This window comes from Silurus aristotelis (genome assembly GCF_946808225.1).
Source record: "Silurus aristotelis genome assembly, chromosome: 17".
NCBI classification, from domain to species: domain Eukaryota; kingdom Metazoa; phylum Chordata; class Actinopteri; order Siluriformes; family Siluridae; genus Silurus; species Silurus aristotelis.
In genome coordinates, this window is record NC_139590.1 from 18,468,609 (window position 1) to 18,488,208 (window position 19,600).

Sequence of the window (19,600 nt, forward strand, 5' to 3'; positions counted from 1 at the left end):
CATAGGCACTGATGACATTTATCATCCCTTCATCCTCCAGCTTCACGTTTATAACTGTATCAGAAACTTTCTTCACCTCCACTACACTTTTACTGTACTCTTCCTTCAGAATCACCCCTACACCATTTCTCTTTCCATCCACACCATGATGGAACGTTTATACCCACCTCCAATGTTCCTGGCCTAACTCCCTTGCCACTTGGTCTCCTGAACACACAACATATCTACCTTTCTCCTCTCCATCATATCTGCTATCTCTCTCCCTTTACCAGTCATAGTACCAACATTTAAAGTACCAACCTGAACCTCCACTCTCTTACACTTCTCCTTTTCCTGCTGTCTTTGTAGATGTCTTCCTCCTCTCCTTTTCCTCCTTCAGCCAACAGTAGCCCAATTTTCACCGGTACCCTGTCAGCTAACGATACCTGTGGCGGTCGTTGTTAACCCGGGCCTCGACCGATTCGGTATGAAATTTATATTTGTGATCCGCATATTCGATTTGGCACATGTTTTACGCTGGATGCCTTTCCAAACACAACCCTCCCCATTTATCCGGGCTTGGGACCGGCACTAAGAGTGCACTGGCTTGTGCCTCCCTAATGGCTTTGTTGAAATACTAGCTTAAATTGCTGATGTGCTGGAGAGTTAGTAGATGGATTGTTTTCATGTTTACATTGGATGACATGATACTGGACATATTTACTTGTTTGATCAATCCTGTCTTATTCTGATGGACCTGCATCATTCAAAACAGCATAATTTTCCATTGTATCTGCTGTTTCCCACACAGCTGCCTAAGCCTCTGCAACTGCTGCCTCCCGCCATATATAGCCAGTGTATTCAGCTCAACGTCCTTTTTTGCTTTTTCCAGTTGATATTCGGCTTTCGGTATTCAGTCTCTCTGGCAGCCTGTTCTATCTTATCTTTAGCATCTTGTTCTGCAAATGTAGCACTCTCATTAGCAAGCTAGCTGATGATTCTGATGACCATGAGCTTCTTCTATTCACCACAGACGCCTAGTCACTCTGTCTTGAATACATTGTACCACACAGACACCAGCTTTTAATGTTTTTTTAAATGTCTTTACTGTAGAATAGGAGCTACAGCTAGCCAACCAGCTAAACTCTCTTTGCAAATGATGACTAGGGTTATCGTGTAGGTTTCTTGCCTTTTACTGTGACTCTTACAACATCTTACAGGTAAAATGAAAACTGAATAAACAGAATATAAAAATGACAATATTTCAGTTTTTGTTTTGCAAATAATTCAAATGCCTTTTGCATAAATAATATTCATAACATTAAAACATATCTGTAAAAATATAAACTCATAACATTGCTTCAGTATGGATTACAGCATGGATTATGCTGGTTACAAAAGTATGTGTAAAAATTGCAGGCATCCTTATACAATGACACCAAAAGTCCAGAAACAGATAGTGACATTAGATAACTCAAAATTAAAAAAATAAGTCTATACATTATGTCTGAAAGACAACACAGAAAGACTTAATAGAGTGGATAAAATAAAAAGATTTTCTGTTCTAGTTAGTGAAAGAAACAAAATGGGTTTGATTATAAACTGTAGTCCATAATGCTAAACAAATACTAGAATAACTATAATAATCAAGAAATACATTACATAAATTGACATCATGCAATGCAACTATAATGTATTAACTACAATTATTCCAAACGCCTAAATAGTGCTCTAAAGAGAATGTAGCACTATTCTTTACAATTGTTTTACATAATGCTCCTGAGGCTCCATTGACCACTGTTCCTGCCCCTCTCCCCTCCGTGGATCTTCCCACTTCTTCCAGGCCTGCCTCCGGATAGTGTTCTCTTCGACTGGAGGCCACTCTGTGCAGCTTGGGACGGTTTCTCATCGACACCTTGGGTGGTTCCATGAAATTCCGGAGTAAGAACGGGCGCTTTAAGGATGGATCTAAAAATTAAATCAAATAAAATTTCATTTGTCACATACACATACATACAGGGTATGACATGCAGTGAAATGTTTTGGATTGGACTGTAGTTAATGTCAACAGTCTGCTACACTGACTCAGGATACAGTTCGCTTCTAATTATCATCACTGCACCCCGCAACATTGGATATCTGCTTCAAATGGACACTCAGTGCAACCCAGATGAGGATGGGTTCCCTCTTGAGTCTGGTTCCTCTCAAGGTTTCTTTCTTATGCCATCTCGGGGAGTTTTTCTTTGCCACAGTTGCTCATCAGGGACAAACGTACTTACAAAGAACATATTTACTTTTAATCCCCACATTATCTGTGTAAAGCTGCTTTGAGACAATGTTCATTGTTAAAAGCGCTATACAAATAAAAATTATTTGAATTGAATTGAATAATCCTAATTTGTGTTTTTGTTTTCCAAACTATTTTTGTTGGAAAATATAGGAGAATATAAAAGAGTGGCTGTTGCCATGGTGAAAATATATATTAACAATTTCTAAGAATCGTACATTTAAAAAACATCACAAACTAAAAATTGTTGTTTCAGTTTCTTGAACCATGCTAGTCACTGCTTGCAGCTATATGTATTATTGTTGTTGTTGTTGTTGCATTGAAATCCACTATATATGTGTGTATTTATTTTTTTTATTAATACCTCTGTGTACTCTTTTATGATCATTAGATCAAAACTAGCTTGTTCCCCATCTCACTTCCCTCAACCTCATCGCTTCTGGCCATCTCCGCTCCAATGAAAGGCATCTATATGGAATACAAAGAAACGTGGAAAGGAAGTTCAGAAAAAAGGATGTGATTATGATAAGATTTCGAATCAGCCATACATCACTAAACCAAAATGTATACAAGATAGGGAAACATGAAAAAAGGAAATTGTATTAAATGTAGAATCCCTGAAACAGTATCTCACATTTTACTATAATGCACTGCAACAAAAATAAAACGGCCTACTGCATTTTAATCACTAAAATATTATGGTATTAAAAACTATACACTTAAGAAGATACTAGAAGAAAGAAATCATAGAATGAATGTCTGTTAAATATAAATTAATTAATATCTGAATGCTACAGGGCTGGTGAATAGTATGTAATATTTATTTATTCAAATATTAATTAAACTTCATAATAAAATGACTGTACATATATACCCACTATTATCCCGCATTGCTTCCAACCAAGTGGCGCTGCATACTCCAATCCAATAGGTGGCGAAATATGCATTTTAAAGCTGGTTCGCTACCGCCATGTAAAACAACAGGAGAAGAAGTAGAAGAAAATGAAGATGAAGATGACGACGATGACCACCGCTCCAATCACATTTCAGTGCTGCCATACTGCAAATCCTCTTACAGGAACTCCCAATGGCTGGTCAAGAGCGCGAAGTAGCTTTCAAAAAGGTACTTTTTTTTTTTTTTAAATAATAGTTATCGTTATCTAGTAATTACTTTTAATAACTTTGTCCATTGTACTGATACTGGATTTTTGCTCATGGCTGAGTTGGAGAGCTGAATGAAACCCGTAACGAATATATTGTGTTTTTAGGAAACCATCAGCAAAATTTTGACGTTGTTCTTCAAAGATGAGAAAAGCAAAAGTATGGCAGTGTATTTCAAAACGATTGGGAAAAAATAGCTGTTTGGCTAATAATTAAATGGCGTAAATTAGGAATAATCTTTAATGTTTTTGTTAACAGTCAGCAACGACACTGCGAGTCTCATGGCTGAGATGCTGAGAATTTTTGTTATTGGTAAGTCGTTTTTTTTGTTTTTTATTTCATCCACCTTAAATTTGCGTTATATTAGTCATTTTAATTTGCACTATTGTTTAAATCTAATTTAATTAAATGTTCCTTTAGTGACCTTTTATTGGCATCGGGCTACATAAGAACTCATTATAACGAATATCTTTTTTTATTTATTTAATTTAATACAATCTATTATGCAATGCCCAAAACAGCAGGTATTGTGGGATGCTCCCAATGTTCAGTGTTTAGTACCTAACACTGGTACAACCTGTGAACCATGTCTACTGATTAAACCATGTTTCTCATAAAAAATAAAAAAAACAGGTAACATTTTTCAGCGTGGCAGGCCACCAACCAGGATTAATTTCTAGAAAAACGAGACAGCCAGGTATATTTGAGGGCACAGTCAATCCAGTTGGGCCCATCCAGAAGCCAGCTAGAAGAAATAGTCCTGAGTACAGGGAATGTTTTGCTTGTGCAAACAGACCAGAGCTTGTATTGCATGCACAATAAAGATCTTGCTTGTATTAGGGTTTAGAGCAACCAAGTTCTTCTGTGTGTGTACAGTGGTGTGAAAAAGTGTTTGCCCCCTTCCTGATTTCTTTTTTTTTTTTTTTGCATGTTTGTCACACTTGCTGAAACACAATATTTCAGATCATCAAAATAATTTAATTAATAAAAGATAACACTGGTGAACACATGTAGTTTTAAAAAGAGGAAAAACAAAATCCAAAACAACATGGCCCTGTCTGAAAAAGTGTTTGCCCCCCTGTTAAAACTGTGGTTTATCACACCTGAGTTAAATTTCTCAAGCCACACCCAGGCCTGATTACCATGCAGAAAAACACCACACCTCTTCGCAATCAAGAAACCTCTTAAATAGGACCTGCCTGACAAAATGAAGAATCCTCAAAAGATAGTCATCATGCCGAGATACAAAGACATTCAGATACAAATGAGAGAGAATGTAATTGAGACTGATCAGTCTGAAAAAGGTTATAAAGCTATTTCTAAACCTTTGTTACTCCAGCCAACCACAGTGAGAGCCATTATTCACAAATGGCAAAAACATAGAACAGTGGAAAGCCATCTCAGGAGTGGCCGGCTGACCAAAATTACCCCAAGAGCACAGCGACGACTCATCCAAGAGGTCAAAAAAGACCCCACAACATCATCCAAAGAACTGCAGGCCTCACATGCCTCAGTTAAGGTCAGTGTTCATGACTCCACCATAAGAAAGAGACTGGGCAAAAATGGTCCAGCAAGTGCACCTCTGAATGGCTGAAGAAAAACAAAATAAAGACTTTGCAGTGGCCTAGTCAAAGTCCTGACCTGAATGCTATTGAGCTGTGGCATGACCTTAAAAAGGCGGTCCATACTCGAAAACCCTCCAATGTGGCTGAATTACAACAATTCTGCATAGTTGAGTGGACCGAAATTCCTCCACAATGCTGTAACAGACTCATTGCAAGTTATCGCAAACACTTGATTGCAGTTGTTGCTGCTAAGGGTGGCACAACCAGTTATTAGGTTTAGGGGGCAAACGCTTTTTCACACAGGGCCATGTAGTTTTGGATTTTGTTTTCCCTCAGTAATAAAAACCTTCATTTAAAAACTGCATGTTGTGTTCACTTGTTTTATCTTTTACTAATATTTAAATTACTAGTTTGATGATCTGAAACATTAGTGTTAAAAACATGCAAAAATGATAAGAAATTAGGATGGGGGCAAACACTTTCACACCACTGTAGATCTGTTTTTTTCTCTCACGGTTGTACTGTAACTTCACCTGGGGGTGGCAATAACAAATACTTTTTATTATTTTTTTTACTATCTACTGTGCCTTTTTATCTTTGTTTTCCCAAAACCTTTTTGAGCAGTGAAATCTTTATCACAAGTTTGTTAAATATTCACACCTAAATAGTTACAGTAGCTAGATAGAACTTTGTCATTGCATAGTACAGGTACACAGCAACAAAATGCAGTTTAGCATCTACCAAAAGTGCAAATAGAAGCAACTGTGCAAATTGACAAGTGCAGATAAATAAGTATATGTACACCATGTAATATGTATAAATGAAATGTATGTGTTTGTACAGCAAATATTCTGTCAGTGAAATTTTTTTTTATAATGGCTAAGGCAATGAAAAGTGTGCAAAATCTGATAAGCGTGTGTGTGTGTGTGTGTGTGTGTGTGTGTTTATATAAGTTACACTTGTCTTTTTATTAACAGTTATTTATTATTAACATTTGTGATCAATATTTGAACAGTTTACATTTTTTTTTTTTTTTTATAAAATACCTGCTTGGTTAAATAATATATATAAAATAATATTTTATAATACTTTATAAAAAATAGATTAAATCATAACGCTATGGATTCTTTGACGTTTAATGTCCAGCTTCAGCAAGTTCTCTTAAAAGGAGACAATTCCACATATCAAGGAAGAAAATGAATGAAGGATGAAAGGAAAGACATTTAAGTATGCTAAAATAACTAGAACAGTTAAGTTGATTATATCTCTAGATATAATAAATGGAAAACACACATGCACACAGTTACATACACATCTGTATTACCCAAATAGGGTCTAACAAATGTAAACTTTAAATAATAAAAAGTCAAAAGGCTTTTATTGTCATTTCTACTATACAAAGTGGTACACAGTAAAAACGAGACAACGTTCCTCCGGAACCCTGGTGATACACTAAACAACATAAAGCTACAACACAAGCTATGTAAAGTGCAACCTAGTGCAGACAGACAACACAAGACAAGACACAAAACCTGAGATGGTGCTGACCAGTAAACCTACTGTATACTTTGATTATACAGTACTGTCTGAGGAGAACTGTAAAAACTATAACGGATATAAACAGACACAATGCAGTGCAAAAAGAAGACAGCATGTAAACAGTGTCATAGAGTCAAAGGTGCAAAAACAGCAGGTAAACGGTGTAATGCGGCTTATTCATGCGGTATAAATAATAATAAATAAATGATGGTGGAATGGATCGAGATGAGTAATGAGTGTGTGTTAAGTTCAAGTGGCAGTTCACATTCACATTTGAGTGTGTGTGTGTTTGTGTGTGTGTGTGTGTGTGTGAGTTCTATTTCAGTTCTGTGTATTCAGGAGCCTGATGGCTTGCGGGAAAAAACTGTTGCACAGTCTTGATGCTTGAATGTTTTGCTGATGGCAGGAGAGTGAAAAGTGTGTGTGACGGGTGTGTGTGGTCGTCCACAATGCTGTGTGCTTTGCGGATGCAGCGCGTGGTGTAAATGTGCATAATAGAGGGGAGAGAGACTCCCATGATCTTCTCAGCTGTCCTCGCTATCCTCTGTAGGGTCTTGCTATCCGAGACAGTGCAGGTCCCAAACCAGGCAGTAATGCAGCTGCTCAAGATGCTCTCCGTGGTTCCTCTGTAGAATGTGGTCAGGATGGGGAAGGGAGATGGGCTTTTCCCAGCCTTTTCAGGAAGTAGAGCTGCTGCTGGGCTTTCTTGGTGATGGAGCTGGTGTTGAGTGACCAGGTGAGGTTGTCCGCCAGATGAACACCGAATTTGGTGCTCTTGATGATCTCCACTGAGGATCCATTGATAATCAGTGGCGAATGGTCGTATTGTGCTCTTCTTAAGTCCACAACCATCTCTTTGGTTTTGGCATCGTTCAGGGGGACAGGCTGTTGGCTCCACACCAGGCTGTTAACCGTTGCACCTCCTCTCTGTATGCGTTCTTGCTGATGAGACCCACCACGGTCGTGTCATCGGCAAACTTGACGATGTGGTTCGAGCTGTGCATTGCTACACAGTCGTGAGTCAGCAGAGTGAACAGCAGTGGGCTGAGCACGCAGCCCTGAGGGGCCCCAGTGCTCGGTGTGGTGGTGCTGGAGAACCTGTTCCCGATCCAGACTGACTGCAGTCTCCCAGTCAGTAAGTCCAGGATCCAGTTGCAGAGGGAGGTGTTCAGGCCCGCTAGGCTCAACTTCTCAATCAGGTGCTGAGGGATGATTTGTTGAATGCTGAGCTGAAGTCAATGAACAGAATTCATACATATGAGTCCTTGTTGTCCAGGTGGGTGAGGGCCAAATGGAGGGTTGTGGAGATGGCATCGTCTGTGGAATGGTTTGGACAATACGCAAACTGCATGGGGTCCAGGGAGGGTGAAAGCTGGTTCTTAATTTGTGACTTTCGAAGCACTTCATCACGATGGGTGTGAGCGCGACGGGACGATAGTCATTGAGCCAGGAGACAGCAGACTTCTTCGGCACGGGAACAATGGTCGTTGTCTTGAGGCACGTAGGAACAACGTTGCTGCTCAGGGAAAAAGTGAACAGTATAAGGAACAAACTTGTACATTCTGGTATACAAGTGCTATACAAATAAAAGTGAATTTAATTGTATGCCTGGAACACCCACATCGGGAACACAAGACCTCCTGTTTTGAGATGCTTTGACCCATTTACCTATCTATCACAATTTTGCCCTTGGAAAAAGTTGAGATACTTTAGTTCATTTTTTGACTTCACTTTTATCACACCAGATACTTTTATCAGTGTTGTTCATTTTATGTCGGTTGTTTTAATTTAATGGTTATGTTATGATGGATGTGGGTATGAATTTCATTATTTTGTTAATCTTTCACTAACAAAGAATACACAAGGCAGTTTTGTAACATAATGAGACGCCCACACTCATCAGGGGGTACACATTTAATTAGTCAAAATACAATTCATTGGATCTTGTGCTTATGTTTAATGGTTGTGCTGCCTTTAAAAATATCATAACCCTTTTTTTTCCCTTTTTTTTGAGCATCTGAATGAAATATGGTGAATAATAGTAATGATGTTTAGTTTATATAAAGTTAATATAATGACTCTAGTTTTTTTATTTTATTTTTATTTTAAGAATGGCTATACAATCAGTCAGAATGTCTTTCAATCTTTTGGCTTCTCAATATCTTCTCTTTAATATTTCAGAAGCAACTCGCAGAGCAGTAAAGCAGGCAGAGAATGAAGACTGTGTTGGTGTTGATTTGGAGCATGTTGAGAAAATTTTGCCGCAGCTGGTAAGTATATTTAAAGTAAAAATATTTCCTAATGTTATCATAATGTTTAAAAAAAAAAAAAAATTACAAAAATAAAAACAGAGGGGGAGGGGGAGTTTGTTGAAAACAGTTGTCAGTGGCATTGATACCAGAACAATCCTAACCCCCACCAGTAAAAGTGGAATTGTAAATTAATTTAAAATATTTTTGAGGATTAGACACAGAAGGACGTAGACATGTCTGACATTGTGACAGTAGTTGTGATTAAAAATACATGATCTGGGTCACACGGCCATTTTTTTCCAAAAATGTATTTGTTTCTGGTTGAAGCCCAAGTGACCCGCAGTGTGAACATGTGCATTAAATAAGGTGGGGAAACCATAAGGCTATTGAAATAGGTTGATACAACTTAAAAATTGAAATGTTAACCCCATTTAAAAGTGTCAGAATCCTTTGCTTAAGTAATTATTCTTTACCACTTTAAATGTGAGATACTATAAAATTAAATACAACCAAATAGGGCTGCAACAATTAATTAACAAAATCGATTATAATAATCGATAATGAAATTCGTTGTCCATAAACACTGTTATTGTTTAGTTGGGCAGTTCAGGTAACAGGATAACAAGCTGTAAATGTAATGTTAATCTCAGGAACATTATTGCGATCTTAGTAAATACATTGCATGCCATCTGCCTTTTCACGTTGTATCAAAACTCATGAGTTGAAAATCTCTCTGCAGCTTTTGGATTTCTGATTCCCATCTGAGTGCCACGTGTCCCAGCAGTGACAATAAACTGAACTTTTCTGGTCAGCCAAGCAACATTATTGCAACAAGTGCAGAAGCATCTTGCGCGCGCGCGCGCGCGCGTGCGTGCGTGTGTGTGTGTGTGTGTGTGTCTGTAATGTAAATGTTGATGTATGTAAACAAAATATCTTCTCTATTAATAAACTAAATCTTATGTATTCAGAATCTGTTTTTAATTAATGCAAAATGAGATTAGTTTAACTAATAGTGAGGGTAAATCAGTTTTAAAAATTATTTTTACACAATTATTCATTGCATGAAAAAATTGTGGAACATGGCACAACAGTCCTCTCCCAAAGCTACAGCAAGTAGTTTCGTCAGTTCCCAGATAAAAAAAAAAAATAGAATAGCCTTTATTTGTCACATATACATTACAGCAAAGTGAAATTCGTTCTTTGCATATCCCAGCTTGCTCGGAGGCTGGGGTCAGAGCGCAGGGTCGGCCATGATATGGCGCCCCTAGAGTATGGAGGGTTAAGTGCCTTGCTCAAGGGCCCAAGAGTGGCAGCTTGGGGATACCGTGGCTTGAACCCATGCAGATTGTTGTTCTAAAAAAAAACAGATGCAACACCGTGGTGAAGTAGACCCTGTCTCAACTTTCTGGAAACGTGTTGCAGCCATCAAATTAAAAATTGCCTATTTTTTTTACTTATTGGTACAATTTCCTTAGTTTAAACATTAAATTTTTTCTTTTCTAATGTGAATAAAATATGGTTTATGGGATTTGCAAATAATTACATTGTTTTTTTCTATTTAAACTACACAGGATCCCCAAATCTGTGGAATATTTAATTCATCAGTTTTTAACAGGGTGGACAAGTGTTGGTTTTTTTTTTTTTTTTTTTTTACCAATGAATTTGACATAAAAGCTTTAATTTGTGTATGCGTTTGACATTTTCAAATGTTTGTCTAAATGGTTGTCCCTATCATGATTAGACAAGAACTGATGTAAAAACGTGTTATCATGGCCAAAAAGAACCGAATTCAGGAAATAATCCAGTTACAATAAGAATTTGGAAACTGCTCATGAAATTGAGAAAGCACGAGTTGATGGAACGAAGTGAAATAAAAACACATTCAATCTTATTCATAACTCAAATCTCTTCGAAACTTATTTAACGTTATTATTTTTACGTTATGATGAAAGTCCGAATTACATGGTTTGCTTTTGCCTATAATACTCTTGGCTCTCAAGTTTTGTAGCATGAGACGTTTTGAGAATAGGCGGTGGATTTGCCTCCGCCCCAAAACTACGCTGTACGCTTCGGGTAACGTCATCGCTACTGCGCATGCGTTTAGTGAATTGCGTATGCCACACTTTGAAACTCCGAACGCATGCGCAGAACAAATGAGGCAAGGGACGTGGACCGGGTGACAACACTGGGTATGAAGAAGTTGCTAACATGGGCAAAAACAATCGAGCTACAGCCTCAAAAGTATCTAATCAGCAAACTGAAGAACGGAATCAAAGGTAGGACTGATTACAGCACGTGGGCGACTATACATTTGTTAGATTGTGCGACGAGTTTTGGCTTTTAGTTGTTTTGAGTTCAGGTAATGTTAGCACGTGTTTGTATCGTCTAAGGATATCGTGCGACAGAAAATTGTAGGAAAATAACGACACGTCTTGAACATCACTTACAATTATAGTTCACAGTCGTTCACTTACAGCATATATCTCTAATAATAATAACAAAAGCCTATTAACATATCTAATTTTATATATTTATATCTGTGTATGATTTAGGACAGATTCCTATATGTAATACGTTACATATTTCTAACATCAAAACACCAAATTCGAACAAATATTATTAAACAAAACATTTCACTGATTCATTAGGCTATTAAAAAAAAAAAAAAAAAATGCCCCCCCGCCTTCGACTGCTGCCCCCAATCCTCACAGCACCGTCCCTTACGGTCCCTCCTGCAGGTGGTGAGCCCACGGGAAGGTGGCCCCACGTCACTCCTGACGTCACGGACCTTGATATTTCCCTCTTAAGGGACCCCCGGAGCATAGAGGGTTAAGGGCCTTGCTCAAGGGCCCAAGAGTGGCAGCCTGGCGATACCGGGGCTCGAACCCCAGACCTTCCATATTAATATATTAATGCAAAATAATTTAATATTTTGTTACTTCGTGAATGTATCCAGGCAGAACATCCACCATATAGAACACAAGCAGAGAAAAGATGATGTTGATCAGGTGATCAGGAATGTCGCTGTTCTCAGTCATGTTTACATCACTGACTCCCTCTGTCTTATCCACGTTATCCACATTGCCTTCTGCCTTGCTCATTGTTAGCTTCGTAATCTAGCCTACGTCTGTGGTGTGTGAGAGCCAGGAAATGATACACCAGTGGTAGATTGAAAAAGCCGCACAATGACAAGAAATAGGTTGATGGACTGAAAGCCATCTTTTCACCAAATAGACTCAGACTAAAGTAATGAGCCTGGAAAAATGTAAGTAGAAAGTACAGATATTTGTTAAAAATTTAACGAGTGAAAGTAAAAAGTTGTCTGAAAAATAAATAGTGAAGTACTGATACCAGAAAAAGTATTTGCACTTTGTTTCATCCCACCTCTGCCTACGATAATGCCTACAAGAACATCAGAACTGGACCATTGGCTAAAGGTGGCCTGGTCTGATTAATCATATTTACTTTTGCATGGTCGTCACCTAGCTGGCAGTCTGGCTGAGACGGAATGAATATCCTTGCAATGTTTATATAGAAAACATCGGGTTTTGTACTTACATGGGTGTAATAGGAATACTTTATTGATCCCATATGGAAATAGTTTGGTTGCTGTTGCTCACAGTAAAAGATCAAGTAAAGATTAAAGTAAAAATAAGAAATATAAATAAATATACATATTAAGGTGTATATATTAAGAGAAATGTAATTTGTAGCAGCAATAAAAAACAGATGGCAAAAAAAGTCAGACTACAATAATAGTTAGTTATTGCACACGTAACTAATTAATATTGCACTGAGATTATTGCACACAATTGCCCAAGGTATCAACAATGTATAAGTGTGGCATGACAATATATAAATATAACTATGCATTATTGTAATTAACGTATAACATCTATATTGTGAAGCAGCTGGGGGAGGAGTTATCTATTTTGATGGCCATCATCAAAAATGATCTAATTGCTCTGCGATGCATCATGGTTGTATATTACTGAACGTACTCCTCAGACTGACCATGTTTGATTTAGTGGGTGGGAAGTTATCCAAGATGGAATATACTTTGCACAGCATCCTCCTTTCAGACACTTTTGTCAGAGTGTTCAGCTCCTCCACAATAACATTGCTGGCCTTGTGGATCAGTTTGTTGAGTCAGTTAGTGTCTGCCACTCTCGGCCTGCTTCCTCAGCATGCCACAGCATAAAGGAAAGCACTGGCCACAACAGGCTCATCAAACATCCTCAGCATTGTCCTGCAGATGTTAAAGGACCTCAGCCTCCTCAAAAAATAAAGGTATCTCTGGCTCTTCCTTTTAGAGTACCTCAGTGTTCTAAGTCCATTCTAGATTATTATTATTATTATTATGTAAATCCCCCAGGTATTTGTTATTCTCCACCATCTACACACTAACGGCACAAATAAAGACAGGAGTCGCAGGCGGTGACATTCTCAGGTTCATGTTACCACCTACATAAACCTTGCAGACCAAGTACACATCTTCATGAAAGCAGTATTCCCTAATGGCAGTGGCCACTTGATTCCTCCTACCAAGCTTCCTGCCAGCCCTGTTGACAAAATGAACATTTTCTAACTGCCCATGATCGTGTCATCAGTTGTCGTCCTTTGCTTGCTTTTTTTTTTTTTTATTTATTTTTTTTTTTTTTTATAAAGCATACCAGGAACACACTGCCTTTATGGAGATGCTCTGAGTCAGTTATCAGAGTCACTCAGATAATTAGGTTCAAATATTAAACTAACATCATTGTATAGTATAAAGTGTTCTTATACATTGTGCTGTTTTATCTTAGTTTATCAAATTCAAGGGTTGTGCAACACAACTTTATTAATTTTTTTCTATTAGCAAGAAGTGGAAGAAGAAAAATGACGTGAAACCTCGACCAGATGAACATCTGGAGCAGATCCCGTTTCAACTCCGTGCAATTATGAAAAGTAAAGAGAAAATGAATATGGGATCCAGTAAACTGAAGAAAATGATGAGAGGTATGAATTGCAGGACGAGTACAGTAGACACAACCTCTTTCCCTTCTTTTGAGAGATCCCTTGGATCAGGGGTGTCAAATCTTTTTCACAAAGTGGTGGTGTGGGTGCAGGTTTTCATTCCAACTAATCAAGGGCCATACCCGATAGTCATTGAAAATCATTAGATTGAAACAGGTAGAATGTGGTGTGAACTTGCTTAGTTGGAATGAAAACCTGTATCCTTTGTGGAAAAGATTGGACACCCCTGCCTTAGGACATTGCTTCATAGAGCAACTTTTAGAAATCTTTTGTAGACTCAATGGAAAAAGGAAAGATAGAATATCTTCATGTTGGTGAACATTCTATTTATAGATTGTTGTGCTAGGAGTAACATTAGAGTCTTTTCACATAAACTGAGTTGATTTCCTTGTCAGTTTATTCATTGTCTAACAGCTCCTTTCTAAATCTACAGATTTGACTTGAGGAGGAAAAAATGCCTCTTTAGTTAGTAAAAGGTGGTTCATGTTGACATGCTCTTCTTTTTTTGTTATTCTCAGTAATTCTACATACAGTAAATGTCTGTGTGTCATATGTTTTATTTTTATTTTTTGCATTCATACAGTTTGGCTTTGAATGGTCTTTCTCTGCAATGTTTGATGAAAATAATACTTTGAACCTTCTTGTCCATTCTTTACCCTAGCAAAAAAGCCCAAGGCACAGACGGAGATCAATGAGCAGGAACACATCAGAGTTCCACACTTTCGGAGGGGAAAGAAAGAGTCAGAGAAGAATTACCTGCAGCGCATGTCCCAAGAAACACAGCGTGTTTTGTTTCTCACCAAGAACCAGCCAGAGAGACGTCCTGAGCAATACGTGAAGGAGCAACAACAACAACAACAACTTCCAACAAAGAGATTAATAAAGAAGTGTTAGTTTTTTCTACATCTAACATTGTACCGATTATTTTTATTGCTGAAGTCCTTTTGATTGATCTTTTTAATGTTTTGTGTGCACTTTCTGTTAAGGTCTAAAAAAGGAAAATGTCAGCGTAAGAAAAAAGTCAAGAAAGAGAAGTTTGTGGAAAATAAGATATTTGAAGGCATGTATCCACTTCCACTTATTAACATTATATATATATATATATATATATATATATATATATATATATATATATATATATATATATATATATATATATAACGATTACTATTTTTTATTTTTTCTTCTAACCGCACCTTATACACAGTCACGTCTTATGTTTAATTAGTTTTTTTTATCTTTTTTAAAGATAAAGTACAGTTTGGAGAGGTTGCTCTGGCACCTCCATCACTGACTGTTAAACCAAAGAAGGCTCCTGTGAAATCCCAGGTAAGCTATATCTGAAATCTTTTCTTCATTTACGAGAAAGTATTTAAAAAAAATTAAATTAAAGATGTATTCTGACTTTTCTTGATACTAAAAGTTTTAATATTTTTATGTTTGGCGATTTTCTCTAGAAGGCCTCCAACAATCTTCTTCTGAGTTCTATGCTTGGCCACACTGATGTGTCAACAGCTAAGCCGTCTATGGCAAGACAGAGGATAATTAAGGAAGAACATGAAAGGGTTGTCCACGCTTACCGGCAACTAAAGAGGCAGATTATGGAGCGAAAAGAGCAGCAAAAGGCAGGGATAAACAAATAAAAAAAACCCTGAATGAACCTTTCAGGAAGATTGTACAAAAGACACTATTCTGTAAATCAACAAATATTTCTACAGTTCCGTTTGTATTGTATTTCATATATATATATATATATATTTTTTGGCGATTAGGATATGTTTATGCTCTTCTGCTATAGCGTTTTTACAATTACTGATCTTGATTCAAGCAATATCATATATCATAGACATTCTTTTCAGAACCTAAATTAACCTCTTAACAGCAGACATTAGAGAAGGTACATGGCAGGCGAGGCAAGAGCCCAATAGAGTGACATAAGCAAGATGGCATTAACTCGTGTTTACTGAAAATCTTGGAGTACAAATAATCAAACAGGCCAGCACACATAATATTGCCATAATGCCATAATATTCTGATCAATAAATTGATAATGAACAGAAAGGTTTGAGGTGCATGGAGCTGAGCAACACATTTTTCACTCCAGCGGAGCATAATAGAGATTAATATGTGTGAGAATAAACTGTATGATAATTCAACAATCTTTTTACAAAAAATTGTTAATTTGTTAATTTTACAAAAAAGAGTGAATTTCCCTTAGGTTTAATAAAGCTGCCTGTGTATCTATCTATCTATCTTTCTAGTTATCTTGTTAGCTGTTATCTTATCAGTTGATTGATCGATCACTCAACTGCTGCCTCAACCGATGAATGTGCACATAACCTGAATAGAAATTAAAAAAATTTTTGGAAACCATGGTCACTGCATCCTCTGAATTAAAGAGGAGAGGGACCATCCGGCTTGTTATCAGCACTCAGTTCAAAAGCCTGCATCTCTGATGGTATGGGGGTGCATTAATGCCTATGGATTGGGCAGCTTTGACATCTGGAAAGGCACCATTAATGCTGAAAGGTAAATACAGGTTTTAGAGCAGCATATGCTTTCATCCAGACCACATCTTTTACAGAGAAGGCAATGCATATTTTAGCTAAACCGTATACTGCATCTATTACAATAGCATGGCTTTGTAGTAGGAGAGTCAGGATGCTGATTTGGCCAGTCTGCAGTCCAGATCTTTTACATTTGGCACATCATGAAGCGAAAAATATGACAAAGAGGACCCAGGAATGTTGAACAACTAGAATTATGTATCAGATACAAATGGAACAACGCTCCTCTCCTAAGTAGGCGGTAGCTTATTGGTTAAGGAATTGGATTTTTGATCCGAAGGTTGTGAGTTCAAATCTCAGCCACATCAAGCATCATGAGTTGTATGAATGTAAAAAAATGTTTTTTTTAAAGAAAATATGTGTCTGTCACAGTCATAATCACTAAGCAGTGGAGAGAGAACACATCCCTGGGGGGGCATCAGTGCCGATAGTTCGGATGTTTGACATGAGTTTTCCCAGTCGCACTAACTGTTGCTAGTCAGGATGCTGGTGATCCATTGACAAATTAAGCTAAAACAGAGACCTGGGCTAGTCTGGTCTGGGCTAGTTAGGTCTGGGCTAGTTGGCATTATCCACAGACCTGTTTGCTCAGTAAGATTTCAGTGATGTCCTTCAGATAATGCCAACACCAGTCTCTCAAATGACTTCATGACCAATGATGTTGAGTACCTATAGAGTAGTATTGCATCCTTTATATCTCAGAGGATCATTAGTTTTATTACATTTATAAAAGAAAGTTACAGATTTATTCTTATTTGAAAACAGCTGTGCTCCACGCAAAACTCAAAACAAAAACTTAATAGTCTTAAATTGATTATGGCTAACAACCAGATTCAGCGATACATAAATGATCCAGACTCAGATCCTGAGTCTGAAACATCAAGAGCAACAGCAGCAGAAATGAATTCAGCAGGACGTGTCTACATGGTAAGTTTTAAAGAAGCTTTCTTTTACTCATCTCTAAAAAAAAAAAAAAAAAAGAAGAAAAAAACCAAGCAAGTCCTGTTACTGTTGATAGGAGTGCACTTGCTCTCACTTTGTTTGCTGTGTGCATGCACTTTTCTGGGTGGAGTGCTATAAAAGGAATTACACCCTACCTGATGTCATGGAGGACTAAAATAATAAAGAAAAACTTATACAAAACCAAGTGTATTAGGCACAGAAATACTTTGTCATACATCCAAATAATGTTTTGAGATATTTAGCATGAGAATCCAACTCTTTAACAGTGTAAAAAGCTGTTTTAATTTTTTCATAAAATTATACATTTCCTCAGTTCAAACATTTGCTATTTTCTATTGTGCATAAAATATTTTTTATCAGATTTGCAAATCCTTGCATTCTTTGTTTATTTTCATTTTACACTGTGTCCCAACTTTTTTTGGATTTGGAGTTCTACATCTGAATGGCTAACGAAGAAGAAGAAAACATAATTAACTAATACCCTAAAACAGCAATGAAACACTGCAGCAATGTTGCTAAAATGTAAAAAAAAATTTTTGTGGGCTGCAGTTCAGCATTTAACACCATAATTCCCACCATGCTCACCTCTAATTTGGAGGTCCTGGGACAACAAGCCCCACCCCTCTGTCCATGGTTCTCCAACTTCCGAACAGACAGACCAAAAGGCTTACGGGTGGGTAAACAAACCTCATCCTCCCTCACCCTCAGAACTGGAGCTCCTCGGGTTGTTTTCTGAGCACCCTGCTGTACTTGCTGTACACATATGACTGTGTGGCCACTTCCTCCACCGGCATCAAGTTTGCTGATGACACCGTTGTGGTGGGCCTTATCTCCAACAATGACGAGGTGGCCTACCTAAAGATTAAAAACATGGAAAGATGGTGCCAGGAGAAAAATCTTCTTGTGAAAGTCAGCAAGACTAGGGAGTTAATAGTGGACTTCAGCAAGAAGCAGGAGCAGTCATACCAACCACCAACAAGATCAGTGGGACCCCAGTGGAGAGGTTTCCAGTACCAGGGTGCATCAATTCCTGTTTTGGGAACAGCACCATGCAGGACAGAAGAGCCTCAGATGGTGGTGGGGTCAGCTGAGCGTACCATCTGCACCGAGCTCGGTCCCTCTGCCTGGCCAATCGGTATAAATCCTTTTCTCCTTCCTTAGTGTTCAACCTCTCATACAGCGCCTCATATGCCTTTTCCTTGGCTTTCGCCACATCCCTTTTTACCTGCTGCCGCATCTCCTTGTACTCCTGCCTTCTTTTCTCATCACTCTGTCTATCCCACTCCTGTTTTGCCAACCTCTTTCTCCTTATGCTCTCCTGCACTTCCTCATTCCACCACCACGTCTCCTTGTCTTGCTTTCTATTTCCAGATGTCACACCAAGTACTTTTCTAGCTGCTCCCTTATCACTCCTGCAGTAGTTGCCCAATCATCCAGCACCTCTTCACCACCTGTCTGACCTCTTCCCTGAACCTCACACTACACTCTTCCACCTTCAGTTTCCACCATCTTATTCTTCTTTCAGTCCTTACTCTCCTCCTCTTCTTCTTCACCTCCAAAACCATCCTACAGACCACCATCCGATGCTGTCTAGCTACACTGTCCCCTGCCAACACCTTACAGTCTCCAATCTCCTTCAGGTTGCATCTCCTGCATAGCACATAGTCCACCTGTGTGCACCTTCCTCCACTCTTATAAGTCACCCTATGATCCTCCTTCTTCTTAAAATATGTATTCACCACTGCCATTTCCATCCTTTTAGCAAAATCTACCACCATCTGCCCTTCCACATTCCTCTCCTTAAAACCATACCTACCCATCACCTCTGTTCCCTTCACCTACATGGCCATTAAAGTCTGCCCCAATCACCAATCGTTCTTCTCTAGGTACCCCATCTACCACTTCATCTAATTCACTCCAGAATCTTTCTTTCTCTTCCATCTCACAGCCAACTTGTGGAGCATAAGCACTGATGACATTTATCATCATCCCTTCAACTTCCACCTTCACGATCATCACCCTATCAGAAACTCTCTTCACCTCCACTACACTCTTACTGTACTCCTCCTTCAGAATCACCCCTACACCATTTCTCTTTCAATCCACACCATGATAAAACAGTTTAAACCCACCTCTAATGTTCCTGGCCTTACTCCCTTTCCACTTGGTCTCCTGAACACACAACATATCCACCTTTCTCCTCTCCATCATATCAGCTACCTCTCCCCCTTTACCCGTCATAGTACCAACATTTAAAGTACCAACCCGAAC

General features: G+C 38.2%; 2 protein-coding genes across 2 annotated transcripts; both read left to right on the forward strand.

The window, feature by feature from the left end:
• Positions 1-3,266: 3,266 nt before the first annotated feature.
• cenpx (centromere protein X) lies at positions 3,267-9,746 on the forward strand. The gene is made up of 5 exons (XM_083566012.1): positions 3,267-3,389; positions 3,535-3,586; positions 3,686-3,739; positions 8,713-8,801; positions 9,523-9,746. Exons 1-5 carry the CDS (start codon positions 3,354-3,356, stop codon positions 9,535-9,537), a joined length of 246 nt encoding a protein of 81 aa, XP_083422138.1. The 5' UTR covers positions 3,267-3,353; the 3' UTR covers positions 9,538-9,746.
• A 1,160-nt stretch (positions 9,747-10,906) lies between these two features.
• On the forward strand, positions 10,907-17,291 carry ccdc137 (coiled-coil domain containing 137). The gene is made up of 6 exons (XM_083566242.1): positions 10,907-11,059; positions 13,642-13,781; positions 14,461-14,688; positions 14,786-14,878; positions 15,028-15,128; positions 15,257-17,291. Exons 1-6 carry the CDS (start codon positions 10,992-10,994, stop codon positions 15,440-15,442), a joined length of 816 nt encoding a protein of 271 aa, XP_083422368.1. The 5' UTR covers positions 10,907-10,991; the 3' UTR covers positions 15,443-17,291.
• The last annotated feature ends 2,309 nt before the right edge of the window (positions 17,292-19,600 follow it).

Coding starts and splice junctions, on each gene's coding strand:
- cenpx (XM_083566012.1), top strand. CDS start 3,354: ATGGCTGGTCAAGAGCGCGAAGTAGCTTTCAAAAAG. Junction 3,390..3,534: donor GCGAAGTAGCTTTCAAAAAG/GTACTTTTTTTT, acceptor TTGTGTTTTTAG/GAAACCATCAGCAAAATTTT. Junction 3,587..3,685: donor CAAAGATGAGAAAAGCAAAA/GTATGGCAGTGT, acceptor TTTTGTTAACAG/TCAGCAACGACACTGCGAGT.
- ccdc137 (XM_083566242.1), top strand. CDS start 10,992: ATGGGCAAAAACAATCGAGCTACAGCCTCAAAAGTATCTAATCAGCAA. Junction 14,689..14,785: donor AAAGAGATTAATAAAGAAGT/GTTAGTTTTTTC, acceptor CTTTCTGTTAAG/GTCTAAAAAAGGAAAATGTC. Junction 15,129..15,256: donor AGGCTCCTGTGAAATCCCAG/GTAAGCTATATC, acceptor GATTTTCTCTAG/AAGGCCTCCAACAATCTTCT.